Raw genomic sequence first — 22273 nt, forward strand, 5'->3', positions numbered from 1 at the left:
ACAATGATAACTTTTGACATATATGGCAACTCCTCCTTTCTCCATATTTTCTCTCATTACATGTGCAGAGAGCTTATAACCACTTACATTTACCTTATCCATATCAGTAACAATGTGATGCTCAGACAGGCATAGTATATCTATTTCATTCTCAGCTTCTAAATCTTCTAAACAAACCAGAAGCTCATCTACTTTATTCCTTAAACTCCCAATATTTTGATGAATTATACTTACATTATTTTTAATTATACTTTTATGAGAACCTTTCCTTATTCTAACATTTGCAGTACTCTCCTGTCTGAGTTTCTCATTGTGCTTAGGCCTAGTTCCTATACCAGTGGTCACATGGTGTTCAGAGAGGCAGATTATGTCAACTGGGTTGGGTGACTTTAATTCATCAATGCAATTACCTCGGACTGAGATACAACTTGGTGGAGATAAAATTTCTGGTGATTGGTGAAAATTTATAATTGATAGCTGTGATTGGTGATCCAATGTGCTAGAATTGTGCTGTTTAATTTCTTTCCTAAACTGAAGATTTGTTTCAATCCTGACCTCTCGTAGAACTTGACATCTTTCTATCTTACCTATCCTAAAAAAGGTACTGCTCCAACACCTGTAACCACTGGTATTTTACCATTCATGGCAGTGCCTCCCCCCCCTTAAATTTCCTGCTATTACCCCAGCCAGTTTCCCCTTCCCTTTCCTGTTGAGATGTAGGCCGTGCCTGGTATAGTCCCACCTACTGAGATAATCAACAGGAACCACACCAATATGAGCCCCCGCACCCGACCCAAGCAGCCGTTCCAACTCCAAATTAACTCTCCCAACAGAAGAGTTCAAATGAGGCCGGTCTTCATGTCTTCAGAGATGTCCTATCATTCTGTCCCTTCTCCTTATCAGTGTTTTCCACACGTTCCTTTCCTCTCCGATTTTGCGCAGAACCTCCTAATTCCTTATCTAATCAGTCCATTTAATTTTCAACATTCATCTGTAGCACCACATCTCAAATGGGTCGATTCTCTTCTGTTCCGTTTTTCCCCACAGTCCATGTTTCACTACCACACAATGCTGTACTCCATACGTAAATTCTCAGAAATTTCTTCCTCAAATTAAGGCTGATATTTGATATTAGTAGACTTCTCTTGGCCAGCAATGTCTTTTTTGCCATTGATAGTCTGCTTTCGAGATCCTCCTTGCTCCGTCCATCACTGGTTATTTTACTACCTAGGTAGTAAAAGAAGAAGAAGAAGAAGAAGAGAGAGAGAAGAGGAAAGACACTGAGGTGACAAAAGTCATGAGATACCTCCTAATATCACATACTGGACCTCCTTGTGCCTGGCATAGTGCAGCAAGTCAACTTGGCATGGACTCAACAAATTGTTGGAAGTCCCCTGCAGAAATTGAGTCACACTACCTCTATAGCCATCCATAATCATGAAAATGTTGCCAGTGAAGTATTTTGTGCACAAACTGACCTCTTGATTATATACCATAAGTATTCAATGGGGCTCACATCAGACAATTGGGCAATCAAAGCATTCACATGAATTGTCCAGAATGGTCTTGAAATCGATCACGAACAATTGTGGCCCTGTGACATAGTGCATTGTCATCCACAAAAATTTCATCATTGTTTGAGAATATGAATCCCATGAATGGCTGCAAATGGTCTCCAAGTAGCCGAATGTACCAACTTTCTGTCAATGATTGGTTCAATGGGACCAGAGGACACAGTCCATCGTGAGTAAACACAGCCCATGTCATTATGGAGCCAGCACCAGCTTGCAGAGTGCCTTGCAAACAACTGGGGTCCACGGCTTTTTGGGGTCTGTGTCGCAGTTGAACCCTACCATCAGCTATTAACAACAGAAATAGGGACTCACATGACTAGGTCAAGGTTTTCAAGTCGTCTAGGGTCCAACCAAAATGGTCACGAGCCCAGGAGAGACTGCAGGCAATGTCGTGCTGCTAACAAATGCACTCCCGTCTGTCATCTGCTGCCATAGCTCATTAATGCCAAATTTTGCTGCACTCCCCAACGGATACGTTCGTCGTATGTACCACATTGATTTCTGTGGTTATTTCACGCACTGTTGCTTGTCTGTTAGCACTCACAACAGTACGCAAACACCACTGCCCTCAGTAGTTACGCGAAAGCTGTTAGCCACTGTGTTGTCCATGGTGAATTTGGTATTGCCAGCACACTGCTGAAACTGTGGATCTCACAATATTGAATTTCCTAATGGTTTCCTAAATGGAATGTGCCATGCATCTACTTCCAACTGACATTTCGCATTCAAAGTCTGTTAACTTATGTCGTGTGACCATAAGCACGTTTGAAACTTTTCACATGAATCACGTGAGTGCAAATAACAGCTCCACCAATGTTCTGCCCCTTTGTACCCTGTGTATGTGATACTACTGCCATCTGCATATGTGCATATCGCTGTCCCATGGCTTTTGTCACCTCATTGTAATGTACTCACACTTGAAGGAGGAAACATGGTAGGAATACTTGGGATAGTGTAGTTTCAAAACAATTAACAAAAACGTAATCAGCATTGTTTATTTAAATCATTTTACTCATTTTTCCATGAAAATGACAACTATGTATTTGGCTATGTACCATATTTCATGTATTTCAATTGTAATCTCTCAATGATAACATTTTCTGTAATTCTGAACAATTTCTGTGATTGTAATTAAATAAGATACGACATACAACAATGTTCGAATTGTTAGCAAGAGCATGTAAGACCCACAAGATATGCAGGAGAACTAGTAAAATGTGAGATTGTGAGCTGAACTATGTGACTTAATGTCAAATAAATCTGTGTACACCTGTCATTTATTCTGTATTTTCTCATTATTTGAGAATAATGTTGTTGAGTGAGTTACACCCATCCAATTTTAAGAACTTTTTTATCCATCTACAATTTTCAAGGTTAACATCCATAAAGACTTTTTATTTTGATTTACTTTTATTTGAAAATTATTATCACCAGCAAGGCAGTTACATGCATGTCACAATTTCAGCTGCATTAGAATATTAATGAAATGAATATTTATAAACTCTGCTGCGTTTTGCCAAAAGAAGCAGATTTTAATGTGACGACAAGAGAACTTACGTATCACTCAAAATATGTCACTGAACGTTTCTCTGAAGAAAAATAAAGGTAGTAAGAAGTTTGGATAAAATGAATTGCTACATCTGTCGGAATTTCAGTGGAATCGTTTACCCCATTGTATTTTTAATAATGAATCATTTGATTGATGGAGTAAACTGTTTAAAGGATTTTATTTCTATGACAAGTAGTTGACAGAATTCTACAAATTTAAATGATTTCATATTTCTCATATCACTGAGATATAAAAATTAAATCCTCTGAGCAGTTAGAATCCATATAATCCATAATTAAAAATGTACTGGGATATAGGATTCTATTGAAATTTTCACGGAAGTAGCGATTTATTTTTGTCACACTTCTTCTTCCTTTTTTTCTTCAGGGAAACATTATCAATAAAAAGTCTTGAGTAATACTTAAGTTCTCTTGTTAAAATCTGCCTCTTTTGCCAAAACACAGCACAGTTTAGTAATTTTCATCTTGCTAACATTCTAACGTAGTTGAAACTGCGACGGAATCCTGAAATAGTGCTTTATTAAACTAGCAACTGAAGGCAAGACAAATCAATTGTTTATGAAAATGCCCCTTCTCAGTATAAAAGTAAATGTGTAATTTCTTCACTTATATTGTTGCAAAACCCACAACAAATCTTGTCTCACTAGGTATTGATTGCCCTTATTATTATGTTATTTCATTGGGAAAAAAGATCTGTAGTTGCCTCAGTGTCACGCTAGATGTGGAAGTTTTGCATATTAATCACACAGCAAAATATTATCCTCTGTGCATACTATTATCTACCAAAATCCTGTTTTCATACCTCAAAGCATTTATGAGATAAGAGGAATGTTGTATTTCAGTCTGCCGTTTTTGTTGGTGCATGTGATCGGAAGGAACTGCTTTACGTACAATTCATCTTCTTGAGACTGATGATAGACAGCAATATCCTTTCAACTTTAAAGAATAATTCAATATGTTAGCTACATTTCATACACAGCATATATACACCAAATGCATATTCATTGTGCCCCCAGTTTTTCAATGCAAATTTTCAAAAATTCTTGCAATAGTTTACTTAATCTTGACATATCACAATAAGCTATGACCATTAAAAAAGTGGCAGGCAGGTCATCATAAAACTATAAGATGTACAAGAATCAATTTTTTTTTACTGAATAGCTTCCTTACAATCATTTAAGAAACACTGAAGATTGGCTGTGTACACGTCAAAAACGTGGGATTTGTGACAGCCAGCCCAGCAGAATTCAGCAGTCAGCCAGTCACTGAGTACCTAGCACTTCAGGTGTGTCAATAAAAGAACTTGTTACATTTGCAGCTGCCTTCCTCTGGAGCCACCTCGACTCCCACCTCACTTCCACAACCCACTCACACTATCCTGACTCACAGCCATCCCGCCTTGCACCAGAAGGCACTACAGTACTGACATGTGATCTGTCATACTGGGAAGGAGATGTCTCACCTCCCTGCTCTCCACTGTCTGATGAAATTGTTCAGCAGTTATGGTAGGAAGTAAGTTGGAAGCATCCCACTTTCGTGAGGTGTTTTATGTTCTGTGCTCATCAGAGTTGTATTGATTCTCTGCTATTGGTGAGATTGACTGTGAATGGGCACTTCTATCTGCCAGGTGAAGGCATCTGCTCTGTGGTGCCGCAGTTGAGGGCATGTTGAGAATGTGATCTCCATGATGTCAAAGAAATACTCATCAGAGAACAAATGCTGTTGGAATATATTTGTAACAATTGTTATTGTTTTGATGACTCCAGTAGACGTGCGAGGGTGAGTCAACTGAAAACCTTAAATTTGTAATAACAAATAGAAATTTTGTGCCGTTATCCTGTACGTTGGTAAGCGTGCTACAAACAGTGTGCAGAATGGCCTAGGCAGCATAGTGCAGATGCACACATACGGTCGCAGTATCAGTATAAAGATGGCCGCCCCACTTGCGACTTGCACCAGGGAAGAACAGTGTTCCGTTATTCGGATTTTGCGTAGTGAAGGTGTGAAACCTATTGAAATTCATTGACGAATGAAGGTTCAGCACGGTGATGCATGTTTCTCAAAGCAGCAAGACTACAAATGGAGTAGGAAGTTCGCAAATGGTGTGCCTTCAGTGGAAGATGCTCCTTGTCCAGGTCAGGCACAACGAGTTGTGACTCCACAGAACATTGCAGCATTTGAAGCCATAGTGAAGGAAAACCACCGAGTGACACTGAATGACATTGCAGCATGTTTATGATGTGCTCCGGTTTCACAAAGTGTCTGCAAGATGGATGCCACAGCAGCTGACTCCTGAAATGAGAGAACGACGTCTAGATGCTGTGAAGAACACTTTGAACGAGAAGGTGATGGCTTCCTTGCAAGAATCGTTACTGGGGTCTAAACCTGGGTTCACTTCCACCAACTGGAAACGAAGAGAGCGAGCAAGGAATGGCACCATTCCTCATCGCCAAAACCAAAGAAGTTTCGAACAGAACCATCAGCAGAGAAGGTTATGCTGACTCTCTTTTGGGACGAAAAAGGCGTCATTTTGAAGCATTACATGCCTAGAGGGACCAATGTCACCAGTGCATCATACACAGATCTCCTAAAAAATCATCTGCAGACTGCAATCAAATCAAAGTGACACGGATTGTTGTCAGCAGGTGTCCTTTTGCAACATGACAATGCAAGGCCCCACACTGCCCGTACAACAGTTGCAACAATCACAGACCTACATTTTGAGTGTCTTCCTCATCCACCATACTCACCAGACCTTGCCCCAAGTGATTTCCATATGTTTGGATCACTCAAAGACGCAATGGGAGGAAAGAAGTTCCGTTCTGATGAAGAGGTATGCCACGTGGTGCATGAGTGGTTGCGCGGACTACCAAAAGAATTTTTTTCTAAAGGAATTTACGAACTTTGTAAGCGCTGGAGGACTTGCATTGAGTGTGGGGCAGATTATGTTGAAAAGTGATACAGCTTTGTACCACTTCTGCACAATAATAAAATTTAAAAAAAGATTTAAGGTTTTCATTTGACTCACCCTCATACATTCTCTTGTCTAACTGGAATACATAGTGATGTAGTTGATCTGTCATCATCCAGAACTGTATATTGTAGGTAACACGTCAGGTTCAATTATCTTTGTGTGTAATTCCAATGGATACATTGAACAAAAGAAATCTCTTTCGAAGCAAAAGAAGAAGAGAATGGGAACTTTACAGCACATGTAGTGAGATCGATAAATATATTCCAAGTACTTTGAAAAATTAACCTACGAAAATTCTACAGACTGACTAATGAATTGTTTTATCTATCAACATTTACGAAAAAAACAGAAAAAGTAGGAAGAAACATTTCAGTACGAAGGCCAGACCGTTGCAGCAGTGAGCCAGATTAAACTGTGACTAGGCATGGCATTGTGCCACTTCTGTGATCTACAAGGTCAAAAATGAAGTCCTGTCACAATAGGACTGGTTGAGAGGCCATAAATACTGCTCGCTCCAGCTATACTATCTGTCACTGTCTGCGGCCAGTCATCAACAAGATGTAGGTCATGCTACCTACTTATTAATAGATGCTGCCTCCACTAGTTGTTGGACTATGTGCTTTGCTTAGTGCTGATGGAGCTGGGGGCAAAAACAGATGTTCCCATCCGGGTCCAATCTACTGGCTGATCCCTAGTGACTTCAGGATGCCTACCTGGGATCTGCGGTTTGCAGCTCTTGCCTCGGTGCTACCTGCATCTCACTTGCTGCCAAGCTGCCGCCTGGTTTGCACATATGCATTCTGCTACTGCAGGCTTGTGTTCACGGACCACTGATCCTGCATCCTAGGTCGAGTGTCCTTGGTTCGTAGGCCCACAAGCTACAAGCCGATCACACATTTGTCCCAAATGGTATGACTGACTAACTTAGGAGTTTGTTGACATGGCATGCCTTTTATCTGTCTGACCTGACACAGCTCTATAGTGGCCTTGTGCACTGGCCACCTCCTGCTACCAAATATGAACCAAGCAATCACCACCATACAGAACCAGCCTGCACTGCTGACCTCAGCAAGACGAAGCTTCCAACTGCTGTACAAATTGAGACCAACAAACATGCTGTTATTTGTTTCAGCCTCTATGGTTCCACGATGATCTACCATCTGGTTCTATGTACCAGCTGCACTGTCAACCATCTTGCAACATCAATAAATCCTGCTATAAGGTCAATATAAACACTCGAGACATTCTGATCCTGCTATACATGACTGCACAGAGAAAGTTTTCAAAGGAGACACACAATGCACGCTGTTGACATTTGCACTTTTAGGCTGATATTATTAGTGCAACACAGATGCAAAGGTAGGGGGGGGGGGGGGGGAGGAGGGAGGGAGATAAAAATCAAACTAAATGTAATTACTCTGTAACAAGCTGCCAGATGTACCTGGTCCCTTGGATTAAAATACTTAGAAAATATCTCTGAACAATCTCCAAAATTTTACTGGAAAAATTTGGGTTCACCCTGTACAGGAAACGAATATAAGAACCGTAAAATTATAAAAAAATAGAATAATGATTCTATTAATTACGAAAATAAGAATGGAGGTAACCACACTTACCACAGGTGCATAACCTTGGAAGGCAGGATACCCTTGGGGTGGGAACTGTCCCTGAGCTGGTATGTAATTTATTATTGGAGCAGTCGGTGGTGGTGGCTGTACATATGGTCCTGGTGGTGGACCATGAGGAGGCTGCAAAATACGTGGTGGTGGTGGTGCAGGTACTGGTTGCATATATGCTGTAGGTGATGCATACGGAGGTGGAAACGTAGGTGGCTGATGATGAGGCATCATAGGAGCAGGTTGTGGAGGCGGTGGGGGTGGTGGCTGCTGAGGAGGCGGTGGGGGTGCCTCTGCATACACAGGTTGCTGGACATATCCTGCAACAAACAACCATAAAAGTAAATTAAGATACCATTCATGACTAAAAATTCTTAGATTTTTGTCAGTCTCCAATTTTTCTTTCTTTCCTTCACTTAATAGATACATCAATTCAGTCTCTAAACCAATTAACATATTTAAAAGGGATGAGAGTGTTTAAATATTATCACTAGATCACTAGAAGCAGGCAAGTAATAAATTTGTAAAAGTTCAGTACCAGGTGAATAATAACCATGAGGCTGCTGTGCATACGTAGGTCCATTGCTCTCTGGTAAAGACCGCTGCCTCTGAGATGAGTAACGTTTAGGCCTGTTCGCTGTGCATTTTCCTGTTGCATTCTTGGAGGAACAACGCCTGCCGTTCTTTTCTGTATTTTTGGTGGAAGTGTGAGCTGGTTTCTACTAATAGAATTATTAATTATGAAACAATAAGTACTTTATACATTATTTTCTAACATATTAATGAAAGCAATTTTTCTTATTTCCTAACAACTCTATAAGTATATTATACCAATCTTCAGTAAACTTCATTGAATTAAGCAAAACAATAAAAAACAAAAGAAAACAAAAAAAAAAATCACCAACATGGGGAAGCAGATAATTTAAACAACACTGTAAGATTAACGACTGACCTGGTTAAATGCAGCCATTAAGTTCATGCTGAACTAAATTAATCAAAGCAGTGAACACAAATAGTTAATGCAAGTTAAATTTTTCTCAGGCACTACTCACTGTTTGACCGCCTATTTTTCTTTGAGTCCCACGCTGTGTCATTCAGGGAGAGCTGCTTAGCTCCTTACTTGCATCATCCTGCGACCTCGTTATCACTTGGCTCTGTATCTGTTAAAGCAGTTTACCAAAATATTTTAAAGAAATCCAAGAAAAATATATAACTTGCAATTGATAAATGTGTGTGTGTGTGTGTGTGTGTGTGTGTGGCTGTGTGTGTGTGTGTGTGTGTGTGTGTGGGTGTGTGTGCGCAACCTGCCGGATACAGCGAGAAACTTCCACTTCCAAGGTTTGACTGGGGAGCCCTGAATGAAGTGATGGGAGTGGAGTGGAGGGCATCATCCGACATTTTGAACTTAAAATTACCTGGCAGCCACAAGACTACATGACAATAAAATACTGATGGAATAAAAAGTGATCACGTCTAATGATATGATGTAGAAAGAACCATGTCTGTATGGTGCAGTACATAGTACTGCAGTGCCAGTGGTGCAGGACATAGTACTGCAGTAAACACAGTGATGGCACATGTCATTCTGTTTGATACACGTTGACTGACATTTAACTCCTGGACCATGCTCCTTTTCTGTCCATACATAATCATGTTGAATGGCACATATACCATGTATGTATTTATATAAGACTAATTTGATACCCATATATGGTGCTAATCATATGTCTCTTAACGTATTTATTCATACCCATGCACTAAATTAATCAATTATTTTTGTTAAGAAATTTTATCACTAACTAATATACAAGGACGAAATCCAAACTAACTGAGCCATTTACGATGACAATATTATAAAATTGATCGACTGCTGTTCACCATTTAGTGGAGATGTTGAGTCACAGGCAGGGACAGACAAAAAGACTGGTACACAACTAAGCTTTCGTTCAAAAGGCCTTCTTCTGAATTAGATAAGACACACACACACACACACACACACACACACACACACACACACAAAAAATATGCAACTGATACACACGTGACCACTGGCTCTGGTTGCCGAGCCACCCAGAGACATTGGTCATGTGTATGTTAGTTACATTTGCCGAGAATGTGTGTGTGTATGTCATCTAATTCAGAAGAAGGCCTTTTTCACCAAAAGCTTACTTTTGTTGTGCCTGTCTGCCACTCAACGTCTCCACTGTGAGTGAGTAGCAATCTATCCTTTTCATAGTATCGTTATTATTCTGTGCTAGATTTTCCAGTTGTTTGAGCCATTTGTAGTAAATTTTTATTATTAAAAATTATTCAGATTCCTGCTTTCTTATTTATCTGTACCATTTTGTATCCTCCTTACCAATACCACTTTTACAATCGGCCAACCAATTTGTAATGCCATTTTCAAAGTCAGTACAACGACGTGATTGAAGCCAACTATGCACAAACCTTTGCACCAGTGCTTTTGTTGTGAAGTAGCTTTCTTGAGCAATCCAACCATGCAGTGGTGAGTCTGGGTTGCAGGATGAAAGTTAAAGGTCAGTCCAATGTGTATCACCCAATGTCTGTTGGACCACTGTTGTGGTGTGAGGTCTGCCATACAGTAACAACACACTTCTGTTCTAGTTGAACTCATAAGAAAGTTTACAGCAGTAGGCAGCATTAATGATCCAACATTCCTGCACTTCCACAACATCTTGAACATGACCTAACCAGCAGACAACAATGTCCTGCCTTGTATCAGTGACCTGCTGCCATTCGATACTTTCTTTTTTTTATTCAGGCTTGTAATTGTGGACCCATGTACCATCACATTTGACAGTTGCTGCGAAAAAATGTGTCATCTTCTTCCTCATATTTCATGAGGAGCATGCAAGAAATTGCAAACAGTGCTGTGCTCTGCTCTTCACTCAGCAATTTCGAGCACAAAATCTGACATATTCTGGAATCCTAACCCACTCCCAATGATTCTTGAGAGGTTTCAAGGACAGTTAAGTGCTGATCACTTGACAAATTCATGAATAGTTTTGATGTTCTGCACTCTGGAGATGACACAGGGATGGTGTAATTGGGCAATGTTTCAAACATTCTTTCCTCCTGTCTTGAACTCCTTACACTAATCCTTCACTGGGGACAATGACACTGTGTCTTTCCATGAACTTTGGAAGCAAATGGCAACACATTTTAGCAACATTAACAGTTTCAACCCTTAGACACATCATTATGATGCACTGTGCAACAGAAGAGTTTATCTCTCACTTATTCATCACAACACCCACTGAAAGCAGTGAGGACAAGATGTTCAAAAGTCAGTGCTCCCTGCAGATGTTCATACATCTAGTGGGTGCAAAGGCTAGTATATTTAATCCACCTTTATCCAGTAAATTTGCTGATCTCAAAAGAGAAAAGGTGCGCATACACATATAGGGAGGTGAATTTTCCTTTATTCAGTTCTTACTCAGCTTTTCTGTTGAATTCTCAATGGGGAGCAAGTGGGTGATGTTTCCAAATTCTCATTAGGGCCTATCATAAGTGCAAGTTTTACTAATGTCATTATTATTCTTGAAATGATTTATCTTGTGTAACTGATTTTGTGGAATGAATGGTTCAGTAGGATCTTCCCTTAGCTGTTGCTTAAGAATTATCTTTTAAACTGTTCTAACTCATTTCAAAACCATTACAATAGGATTTAAAATACTATTCCTTTATCTGCAAGTATGTCCATTTCTTCATTACATCTGAACCCTCCACGTAGTTTGACTCAAATTAATTCTGTGTGTTTCATTTTACTGTTATACGGTATGTGCTTTTCTATTATGTGATTGATATTATTATTCACAGATATTCACCGGTAGATTGTTGTCAATGGCAATAAATTTATATTGGTGATTACCAAAATTTTGTTTACTGAAATGTTCATCAAAATTCTGTGTGGCTGCTACCTGATATACTTAACCCTTTTGCTGCTACAGATGTGCTCTCTACATTCCGTATTGCGATACCACCATGCAACCTACAAACTAAATTATTTGCTGGATGTATTCCAATCTCTGTCTTCCTCTACAGTTTTTGCCCTCTACAGCTTTTCCATATGTCCTTTTCCTCTCCATTTCTGCGCAAAAGCTCCTCGTTCCTTACCTTATCAGTCCACCTAATTTTCAACATTCATCTGTAGCACCACATCTCAAATGCTTTGGTCCTCTTCTGTTCCTGCTTTCCCACAGTCCATGTTTCACTACCGTACAATGCTGTAATCCATACGTACATTCTCAAAAATTTCTTCCTCAAATTAAGGCCTATGTTTGATACCAGTAGACTTCTCTTGGCCAGGAATGCCCTCTTTGCCAGTGCTAGTCTGCTTTTGATGTCCTCTTTGCCCTGGCTGTCATTGATTATTTAGCTACCTACGTAGGAGAATTCCTTAACTTCATCAACTCTGTGGCCATCAATCCTGACATTAAGTTTCTCGCTGTTCTAATTTCTTCTACTGCTCATTATTTTTGTCTTTCTTCGATTCACTCTCAGTCCATATTCTGTACTCATTAGCCTGTTCCATTCAGCAGATCATGTAATTCTTCTTCACTTTCACTCAGGATAGCAATGTCATCAGTGAATCATATCACTGATATCCTTTCACCTTGAATTTTAATTCCACACCTGAATCTTTCTTTTATTTCCATCACTGCTTCTTCACTGTACAAATTGAACAGTAGGGGCGAAAGACTATGTCCCTGTCTTGTACCCTTTTTAATCTGAGCACTTGGCTCTGGCCCATTCACTTATTATTTCCTCTTGGCTCTTGTACATTTGTATATTACCTGTCTCTACCAATAGATTATCTCTATTTTCTCAGAATTCTGAACATCTTATGACTTGATATCTTTGCTTGATGAAGGACTGAATTCTTTTTCATTATCTGTCATACTTAGGTGTGCTGCATCAAATTAAGTAAACCATTGCACAAAATTTTAAAGAGTTTGAAGGGGCAAAAACATATTCCATAAACTTCATGTATGGCTGATTTTAGTTTCTACATTGCAGCGAATTAAATGTAGATAAGATATCAAAACTTTATTTAAAATTGAAAGCAAAATGATATATCTCATTCCATTCTCGAATTATTGGGTTTTATATCTGACAGATGGTCGTGCGCAACATGCCCATTCACATCCTTGCACATCGCAAATCATATTTCATAAAGAATTCAATATATCGAAATGAAGTTTTCTGCAAATGACAGCGCACAATGAGGCACATAAGTTGTATGGTAAGTACTCAAGATCTTTTTATTCACCGAGATATGGAACTAACTTGTGCACAGCAGTGGGAAGTCAGTGATTCAGGACACAGAGATGTCCACAGCAATGCAAGTATACACGTCCACAGCACTTTGAGAACAGCTTAGCAGGAGATGTATACACATCCACAGCAGTGAACAGGGTTAAATGTTTCAAGAAGGACTAAAATTATGCAGTAAAATATTGGTGTCACCTACGGTAATTAATATCTTCAAATTATTGAGTATGTATTGCACTTCTCCCCATATATCCCTGATTTAATACAGACATTTTACTTTTCTGGTTAGCCAAGTAAACCCATAGGTCAATTAAGTGACAAGAGGCCCATAAGGAACTACAACTATTTCCTCACAGGCAGAGGAGAATAGAGACAGGTTTCCTGCTAGCCACCTACCTACAATTTTTAAACAACTGCCCAGCATCAAACTTACAGAAATAACACTTAGGTGATCCAGCAAACAAGCCACAACTGACCTGATGGCAGATTGCTTCATCACCATGACTGCATGTTCACAAATAAGACATTTTATTTAACGTTTACCTACCAGTGGCTGTCTAAATAGATAAAGCAGTATGTCATATCTTTTTAATAACAGCAAATTTTTTGAGATACGTATTACTGCTAACAAGCATAGCTTGAAACACCTATGCCGCAAATGATCTGGATTGTCCTGCATTTTGGTATATACTGGGTGTCTCTCATACAGGTAGTCAGATGCCTTTCCTCTGGTGTTTTGTCAGATGTTTGCAATTTCATTTTTGCAGTGTGTAGCTGGAGTCAATCCAAACAAATACTGCTCATCATGTCATTCATCTGACTGCCACTGTTGATGGAAAGTGTCTCTTTGTTTCCCGTTACAAACAAAATTATTTATAAAGCAGAATTTGTGCTGATTCAATAGACTTGTTCCAAATTAGCTTATTGCAATAATTGTTTTATTATTATGTATTAAAAGGGCCAGTAAAATGCACAGAATAACCAGTATTCCAATAGCGATTGAGTAGTGCTGCTGCATAGTGGGAGCAGTCAGTGTGGATCAGTGTGGTTCTGTTGCTGCTGGAGTACTGGCTAATCTCAGTATTTCACTGTCCCTGTTAATACATATTGAAAAAAAAAAATCAATACCATGCCAGATTAATGTGGGACAAATCTAGCAAATGGGCTTGTTAAATTCCACATGAAAATTGTTTTGCTGGTAACAAGAAACAAACTGACATTTTGCATTGGGAGTAGATGTCTCAAGTAAGTGCTCAGGGGCAGATTTGTTTAGGCTGACTCCAGCTACACATTGCGAAACTGAAATTGCAAATATCTACCTAAACAACACAGAAAAGGTGATTGACAGCTCTTAGAAAGGACATGCTGTATCTAGATCCCTCAACATTTTAATTCAACAAACCATCCTAAAATGTGCAATGGAGGTTATTTTGGAAACTCGCCCCCCCCCCCCCCCCCAACCTTTCATTCCTTTCAAGTATGATATGTAGGAAGAGTAACTCTCATTATGTTCTCTGATTTACCATTTATTTTGTGATATGTGTCTGTGAGGAAGTAATATGTTGCTGTATGGAATGTACACTTTCAGTTTATCTATTTGTGCTGCGCTCACATAGTGTCTACTTTGGGGTTTGATGATCATCTCCAGGACAGTCTCTCACTTACCAAATGAACCCATGATGAAAAGCACCATTCTTCTTTATATCCTTCCTACCTCTTCAATTAACCTCCCAGATTTATGAGCAATACTCAAGAATCAGTTGAACAAGTGTTTTGTGAATAATTTCTTTTATGAATGAATTGCATTGTCTTTGGATTCTTCCAATGTATCTCAGCCTGGCATCTGCTTTCCTTACAACTAGAAAAAAGTCATGGTCAGTTTTGGATCTTCTTGGTGATCTTGAGATTGTGCATAGTATTCTAGGTTCTAAGCACACCCAATACAGCACAGTTATTTACAGCTTTCTTGCAAGGCGGTATATTAAATTGTTTATATCAGCAATCCAAAATTATTATTGGCGAGGTCAAATATTGTTCCCTGTGGCAGTCCAGAATGTGCTGTTCTTGGTCAACTGCTTTTATTTTTGAATCTGATTAATAAAATTCTTTTTAACATAAAATTACCAAATTCCTCTCGTATGTGTACAAAGTAGATAGTTACATTATACATACCACTTTTCCTTTCCTGGAACAGAAACACACAATATCTATATACATTATAAATTAAGGTCCCCCGGCACGTGTCTGCTAATCTCAGGAACTACTATGAGGATTTTGATACAGTTTTCATTAATACGTAAACTGATTCACAGGGAAGTTTTGAATATTTAATTCATAATTATAGAAATATGTATATTGTTATCTGCTCCATATTTTTACGGCATTTATAGTGACGTCTCAGGGCAATGGTGGGAGCTAAGAGTTGGTCAGCTACAGATAATGCAGTGCCTGACCATACTACATATCTGTATCTATACATATTATAAAATGAATCCCCCCCACTATGTTTTCCTGTCTGTACGTGAAGGCTAATCTCAGGTACTATTGTAGGTATTTTGATAAAGTTTTCACTAATATACAGATTGATTCACAGGGAAGATTTGTGTGTGTAACTTCTTGCCACTATGCCAGACAAGTCATCTGGCCATAACTACTTCATATTACCCACATGAAGGCACACAGGGTCACTAGTAGATGATAATTAATACATGATGAAAACATAATTACTGAATAAAGTATAGTATTCACACACACACACACACACACACACACACACACACACACACACATACACACACGTTCAACCTAACTTATAGTTCTTATTGCAGCCTGGACTTTTCCATTGATATACATTATGAAAAATATATGGATATCACTACAGAGATAGTCATTACATAGAAATAATCTCATCTATCATGTGGAATACAAGAACATTAATTGCAGTCACAGCAAGTTGGAACGAAGGAAAATTTGGAGTTTAATATCTCATCGACAACAAGGTCATTTAGAGACTGTGCATGAAACTTGGTTGAGGAAAGGATGAGAAAGGAAATCAGTTGTGCCCTTTACAAAGGAACCATCCCGGCATTTTCCTGGAGCAATTTGTGGAAAACCAAAATCGGGATGATTGGACAGGCATCTGAACCATTGTTCTACAAATGCGAGCCCAGTGTGCTAACCACTGCGCTACCTTGCACGGTGATAGATAGAATGAGAGTGTTAATGAGTCATTCCTGTGTAACTCACAGATTTTGAATGTTCTTGTCCTCCTGCTCAAGCTGATAAAAAACATCCAGTTCATTCATACATAAACTAACTATCCAAATAGTGAAGTGAAAGTGAATATTTCTTTTTGACCTTACAGAGCATTAAGCGCAGAAGAGATGCTCGAAAGATATCTTGCTTAACTATCATTACTAAGAAATATCACAGTGAACGAATACTGCATCAAGTTGCAGAGAAATTACATTTCTGTAATGGCCCAGCAGATGAGTGGAAAGTACACTTCACACCTTACAAGACCCAGGCATATCATATCTACATGTTAGATGGTTTAAATGAATAATGGGCTGTCATAAGGGCAGTCTAGCCATTTACTGTTTATCACTGAACTCGATTTTAGAAACATACATTACATGTCACCATGACAATGTGTGGCATGCTATGGCACTATCATATCTGATGGCATCATTAGAATGAAAGACAGAGAAAGAGAGAGAGAGAATCAATTGTAAACCATACTGATGATAAATTTGAGTAACAATCACAATATGGATCCTCACAGCGAGACTAACTACAAACTTTCTGGATAACAAACTCAACAATTTTACATGTATACTGAACAAAGAAATAAAGATTATCTATAGGCCCAGACAACTGCATTATGTACATATATATTGAAAAGTCTCAAATACATTTTACACTCTGTGAATATTAATGGCCCACTCTTATTTAAAAATCAAAAATGATTTTAAAAAGTCTCTCCAGCAGAAAGTAAGAACGCTATGCACCAGAAGCTAGTGAATCTCTCTGCCTCAAAACACATTCTTGCTTGTATCTCAGAATCTATTCATCACAACACATGATGGCGAGAAGAAATTTACTTCACAGAAAAAAATAGTAGTCTCTCACTGATGAGTCACTACATAGCACAGATGACCTTTGAACAGAAATAATTTGTGTGCCTATGCACTCTGAGTGAAGCAGTGGATGGGAAAGAGAATATACTGTTATGGATAGTAAGTAAAGCTATCCGCAACCTGAAGCTTGGTTTGTACAACAGAGTGCTTTACTAGGCAATGTCCTAATAGAGATGGTATGTCCTCGCCTTTTTTAAACATATGAAATTGTGCACCCAGTCAGTTGTAAGGGAAAGTACAGTTAATTTAACATTGAGTCAGAGTCATTTGGCAATTTGTCACTTTTTACATTACCAAAAATCATTGCAGGTGAAAGAAGTGATTTCAAAAAATGTAGGACCAACCAAAGATTGAACCCTAAACCTGGATTAACCCTTTAACTGCTCTGGATGTGTTAACGGGCGCACCTTTGTACCTGTCCCTCTGTGCTCTGAACATGTTTACGCGCACCACCAGTCCTTCTACCTGGTACTCTGAATGTGTCTGTTCAGAGCACACAGGGACAGGTATAAAGGCATGCGCGTTAACTCGTCCGGAGCAGTTAAAGGGTTAACAGTCTCAGATTTAGCCACTCAGACATGACACAGGCATATTTTAATACTGAAATGTGTGTAGCTTTATCAGATATACAGAATATGATATTTAATATTAATGCTCATTCAAGTTTATTTCTGCTTCATATTTTAGAATAAATTATTCACTATGAACAACAAACTGACCATGCACTATATTCAGTGCATTAAATTCACCACTTTTAACTTTACTTGTCAGAGGTTACTGTCTTACCATCAATAAAGATGGAGGGTGAAATACTTACAAACACAGGATAGAAAACAATTTTTGTGGTGGATGAGGCAATTTAACTACTGTGTGGGACATACAGAATAATATGTAATCTCCAGAGCATGCGTTTCTACATCAAACTTGGAATTTATGCTCACCTGATAACCAGCACCTCCACTTTCACTGCTGCTGCCTTCATCATGAGAGGATACTCTTGTTTCAGATAGGCTTCGTCCATCACTATTGGAATGATGATGCACTGGCGCTCCCCTGCCACCGTGACCAGCTTTTGAGGTTCCACGACCACGAGATCGCCGCCCACTTTCTCCCCCTATTGTCACACTACTATCATTTGTTTCACAGATCGCACGTCCCCTACCCCGATTTGCCCCAGTACCTTTCCACTTACTACTATTTTCTTCCTTTTTATCATCTTCAACAATAATTTGGCTTTTATTTGTTGTACATAGTTGGTGTGAATTTTTCCAGGTAGGGGGTTGAGACTTCTGAATCATTTCATCCTTTCTGTTTTCTACATTATTCTGATTAGTGTCCTTCTTCCACACATTACAGTTTGTAATAGTGATGGTACCACCATCTTTTCCTGAGGTCGCTTGTCTTTCTTCGTTCCTATGAACAAATCAAAATTTGTCTTTTTACCATAATTATAGTTTTTTTTCTGTGTGCAGACTGAGTATTTAATGAGTTTCAGTTTGGTAACTGCACAGTCTTCAGATGTATATAGAACTACAGGGAAAAGCTCATTTTACCCTAGAGAAATTTTAAGGTTGTAAGAACAGGAATGAGGGGGAAATTTAGTACAATTACAACATTGCACTACGGTTGCAATATAAAATATGGCAACTCTGTTTCTACCATTCTGTGGAAATAAATGAATAAGTTCGGTAGCAACAAAGGCTCTAGTGATTATTTAGTTGAAAAATTTATCAGTGGCAAAAAATTCATAGATATATGTTACTTTTAGATGTTATTGTCAACAAGAAAATAGTTACTGAAGTGCTAAATTAGTTATTTTTACATTAATCCTTTTCTGAAATGGGGGAAATACACACCTGCAGCAGAAGCAATACCTACCAATATTCCATTCTTTACATTCATTGCCTTGACAGCTCTACAATATACAACACATTTCCATTGTTTTTTTATGAAATTTAAAGAAATCAATAGTTCATAAAATTGACAGTGCTTCATATTCATTACCCACGAAAGTGTGAATTCATAACTGACCTGCACGAAAATTGTTAGTATGCAGCAACTGCACACAAAACTATATTATTTATAAAACACTCAAAGCAAACTCTTGAACATCCACAAAAAATAGGATGCAACATGCCTGTCAAGTATTATACCAAGTAGTCTTACCTGTTTTGAACTCCCTTTTTATCCAGCGTTGGTGAAGGAATACCCTTAACACGCTGGTCAACAACCCTCTCCTCCCCCTCTGACTGAGATGAGATTTGTTGCTGTTGCTGTTGGTTTTGTTGCAAAGGAGGGAATTCCTCAGTATTACGACGCCCTCCTCTTCCCACCACACCTCCCCCACGACGTCCTCCACGTAAACCAAGAGCAGCTGCTGTTTTAGTATAGGCATCTTCATCCTCCCAAGTGCGTGTGTATTTATTTGGACCTCGGCTATAAAGAAAGTAATAAGGAGACATTTTACTTTGTGTATTTGGTCTGTGTTATAACTATACTTAATTTACATATAAATGTTGTGAATCCAAGAAGTTTACATCTAACAGATTACACAAAATATTTTCCAAATTTCATACAGTAACATATAATATTTGAACAAACACCATCACTTCATAGGCTTACTGTCATGGGAGACAGCACCAGAGGCTATAACCTCTCAGACAGTAGATTCAAACTGCAGAAATCTTTGAGGCTTGCCTTCCAAACAGAGTCCTGCAACCATGATCCAAATTGACTTCTGCAACTGTGAGACTGTTTTTTTTTTTTTTTTTTCAGGGGAGAAAGGGGGAGGGCAGAGGGAGGGAGAGATAGATAGGGGGGAGGGAGAGATAGATAGGGGGGAGGGAGAGATAGGGGGGAGGGTGAGATAGGGGGAGGGAGAGATAAGGGGGGAGGGAGAGATAAGGGGGGAGGGAGAGATAGGGGGGGAGAGATAGGGGGAGGAAGAGATAGGGGGGGAGAGAGTGTTTCTCATGGTGTGTATATATCTCTCTTATCAGTATGTTATTATCAGTTATTGGAAAATTCATACAAGAATATGTACATAAGATGGAAAGCTGTGTCAGGACTCTCAGTCAAGTGTCATTGCAAAGGATTTAAAACTGAAATATTTGCGAATAAGAATTATATATTTATTCACATTCTTCAAATTTAATTTCATTAGTCCACATTGTGTACTACCTTACTATCACTGGTTATGAATGCAGTTTTCCTTGTTTCATAATTCTGATTACTAGTTATGCATAACTTTCTCAGTTGTGCATAACTTTCTCTGTTAAGTGGTTTCAATGAACATTTACAGAACTGTGCAGATTACATGTTATATTTCAATAAAGATATGTATTCATGCTTACCCATAACGCCTTCTCCTACGAGCACGAGGTGGGGCTTCTTCATTACGAATGTCATAGCCATAAATTGCTACCAGTTCTTCTCTGGACTTTGGTGTCTGTTCATCTTCATTGTATCTATCATGACTCCAGCGATTCTCATTTTCCTTCCACACTTTCTTCTTATCAGTTGCCTGAATTTCCTTCCCTCGTTCACTTTCTTTATCAGCTGCTTCTTCATCACTATGAGAATTTGAATTTTATCATTTACATTTACTGTTTAGATTACTGTAAATGTATTTTTATGTATTGTTTGGAGTCTCGTTGATGACCTGACAGATACTAAAAATATTCATAATTCATATGTAAACTAATGTTTATGAAATTTGCACAACACATTTTAAAATATCCACATAATCTCTACATGAAATTCAATTCTTTACATAAACTTAAGTTATTTTCACCATCCTTCCTTTTCTGGCCTGTAACAAACCCACAAGAAAACATTCACCATAGACTAATAAAAATTACACATCCAGCACACTCCGTGCAGTTAAGGAGCAAACATACCAATGAAACTGATGTCCACTGAAAATAGTCATTACACACGAAATGGTGCAACCCAAACCAACACCTACACTCCATGCCCTTGCAGATATGCTGCCAGATCAGAGATAAAAACTGGGCACAATCAGTGAATGTAACAAGCTTCATGTCCCAAACTCACAACAGCATATCCAATTCAGAGCATCCTCGATAATATTTCGTGTTTCTGTCTGAGGGGCCACAGACCTGTGTAGGGAAAATGAAGTTCTTCTGTTGCAATGTCGATCCTTTCTGCAGGAGGAAGCACAGAAACGGAGATTAAAGTTTTCCTGAGGTTACCATCGTAACGGCTATGACGACCCCATTATTCCAACGTCATGGAGATCTGGTGTCATTTCACAAGATCCTATCAGGTCACACCAGAACTAGGACTACCCTACACAGATTGGGGCATCATTAATAGCCTTGAGTATGACTGCAGTGCAGATCGTGTACCAGATTGTCCAAGAGGAGATAATCTGAAATATGGAATGATGTCTCAAACTACAGCTGAAGCTGCTAACTTAGTATTAAATACATATATTGATCTACAAACGTGGAATGCTGTCAAAGGTATGACTGGTCAAAATGTTCCTTCTAGAATAACTGAGAATGTTCTGAAATATTATAGGATTGTCCAAAATGTCCACGAGGTTCTTGAATATCCTATTATGTTTCGTGAGGATAAATTCAGCTCAGAATGGTATATGCAGGCAATGGAATAGACATGTGTCAGTATATTTTTGGAAATCGATTAGAGTGTATTAAGGGAAAATAAAAGTGATAGTAAAATACATTTAAGTGCAAGTGCATTGTTTAAGGTAGTGAACAGTGTATTAAATACAGTAGAGTGTTGATTATCCGAAGTAATTGGGGGACATGGGTGTTCGAAAAACTGGTTTGTTCGGATAATCGAACTGTACATGTTTATTTGCCAAAAAGAAGTACTGTACAGTAAATTTATTCATAAAAACAGGCATCTCTTTTAGTATTACAAAGTAACATACAAAGGCAATTTCAGTAGGAATATATAGCATGTGGCACAGTTTATTAAACAAAAATATATACATATTGCATACGCATTTTGCATGAACAATACACACAGTATACAAAATTAACGTTTAAAACAATCCTTTATTTTGGTCTGTCTAAGCAAGCCTACATGCTTAAAAGCAGCTAAGTCACGTACTTT

At 38.6% G+C, this 22273-nt stretch overlaps 1 protein-coding gene across 1 annotated transcript in view; it reads right to left on the minus strand.

Annotated features, from left to right (window-relative positions):
• LOC124802854 (protein CASC3) overlaps positions 1–22273 on the minus strand; it is a 110822-nt gene that overhangs the window by 44985 nt on the left and 43564 nt on the right. The window contains exons 4-8 of the mRNA XM_047263877.1: positions 20521–20739; positions 19334–19603; positions 18109–18580; positions 8272–8452; positions 7734–8053 (exon numbers count right to left, since the gene is read on the minus strand). Coding sequence (XP_047119833.1) covers positions 7734–8053; positions 8272–8452; positions 18109–18580; positions 19334–19603; positions 20521–20739 — 1462 coding nt within the window. The remainder of the gene's footprint in view (positions 1–7733; positions 8054–8271; positions 8453–18108; positions 18581–19333; positions 19604–20520; positions 20740–22273) is intronic.

Source organism: Schistocerca piceifrons, chromosome 6 (assembly GCF_021461385.2).
Source record: "Schistocerca piceifrons isolate TAMUIC-IGC-003096 chromosome 6, iqSchPice1.1, whole genome shotgun sequence".
Taxonomy (NCBI): domain Eukaryota; kingdom Metazoa; phylum Arthropoda; class Insecta; order Orthoptera; family Acrididae; genus Schistocerca; species Schistocerca piceifrons.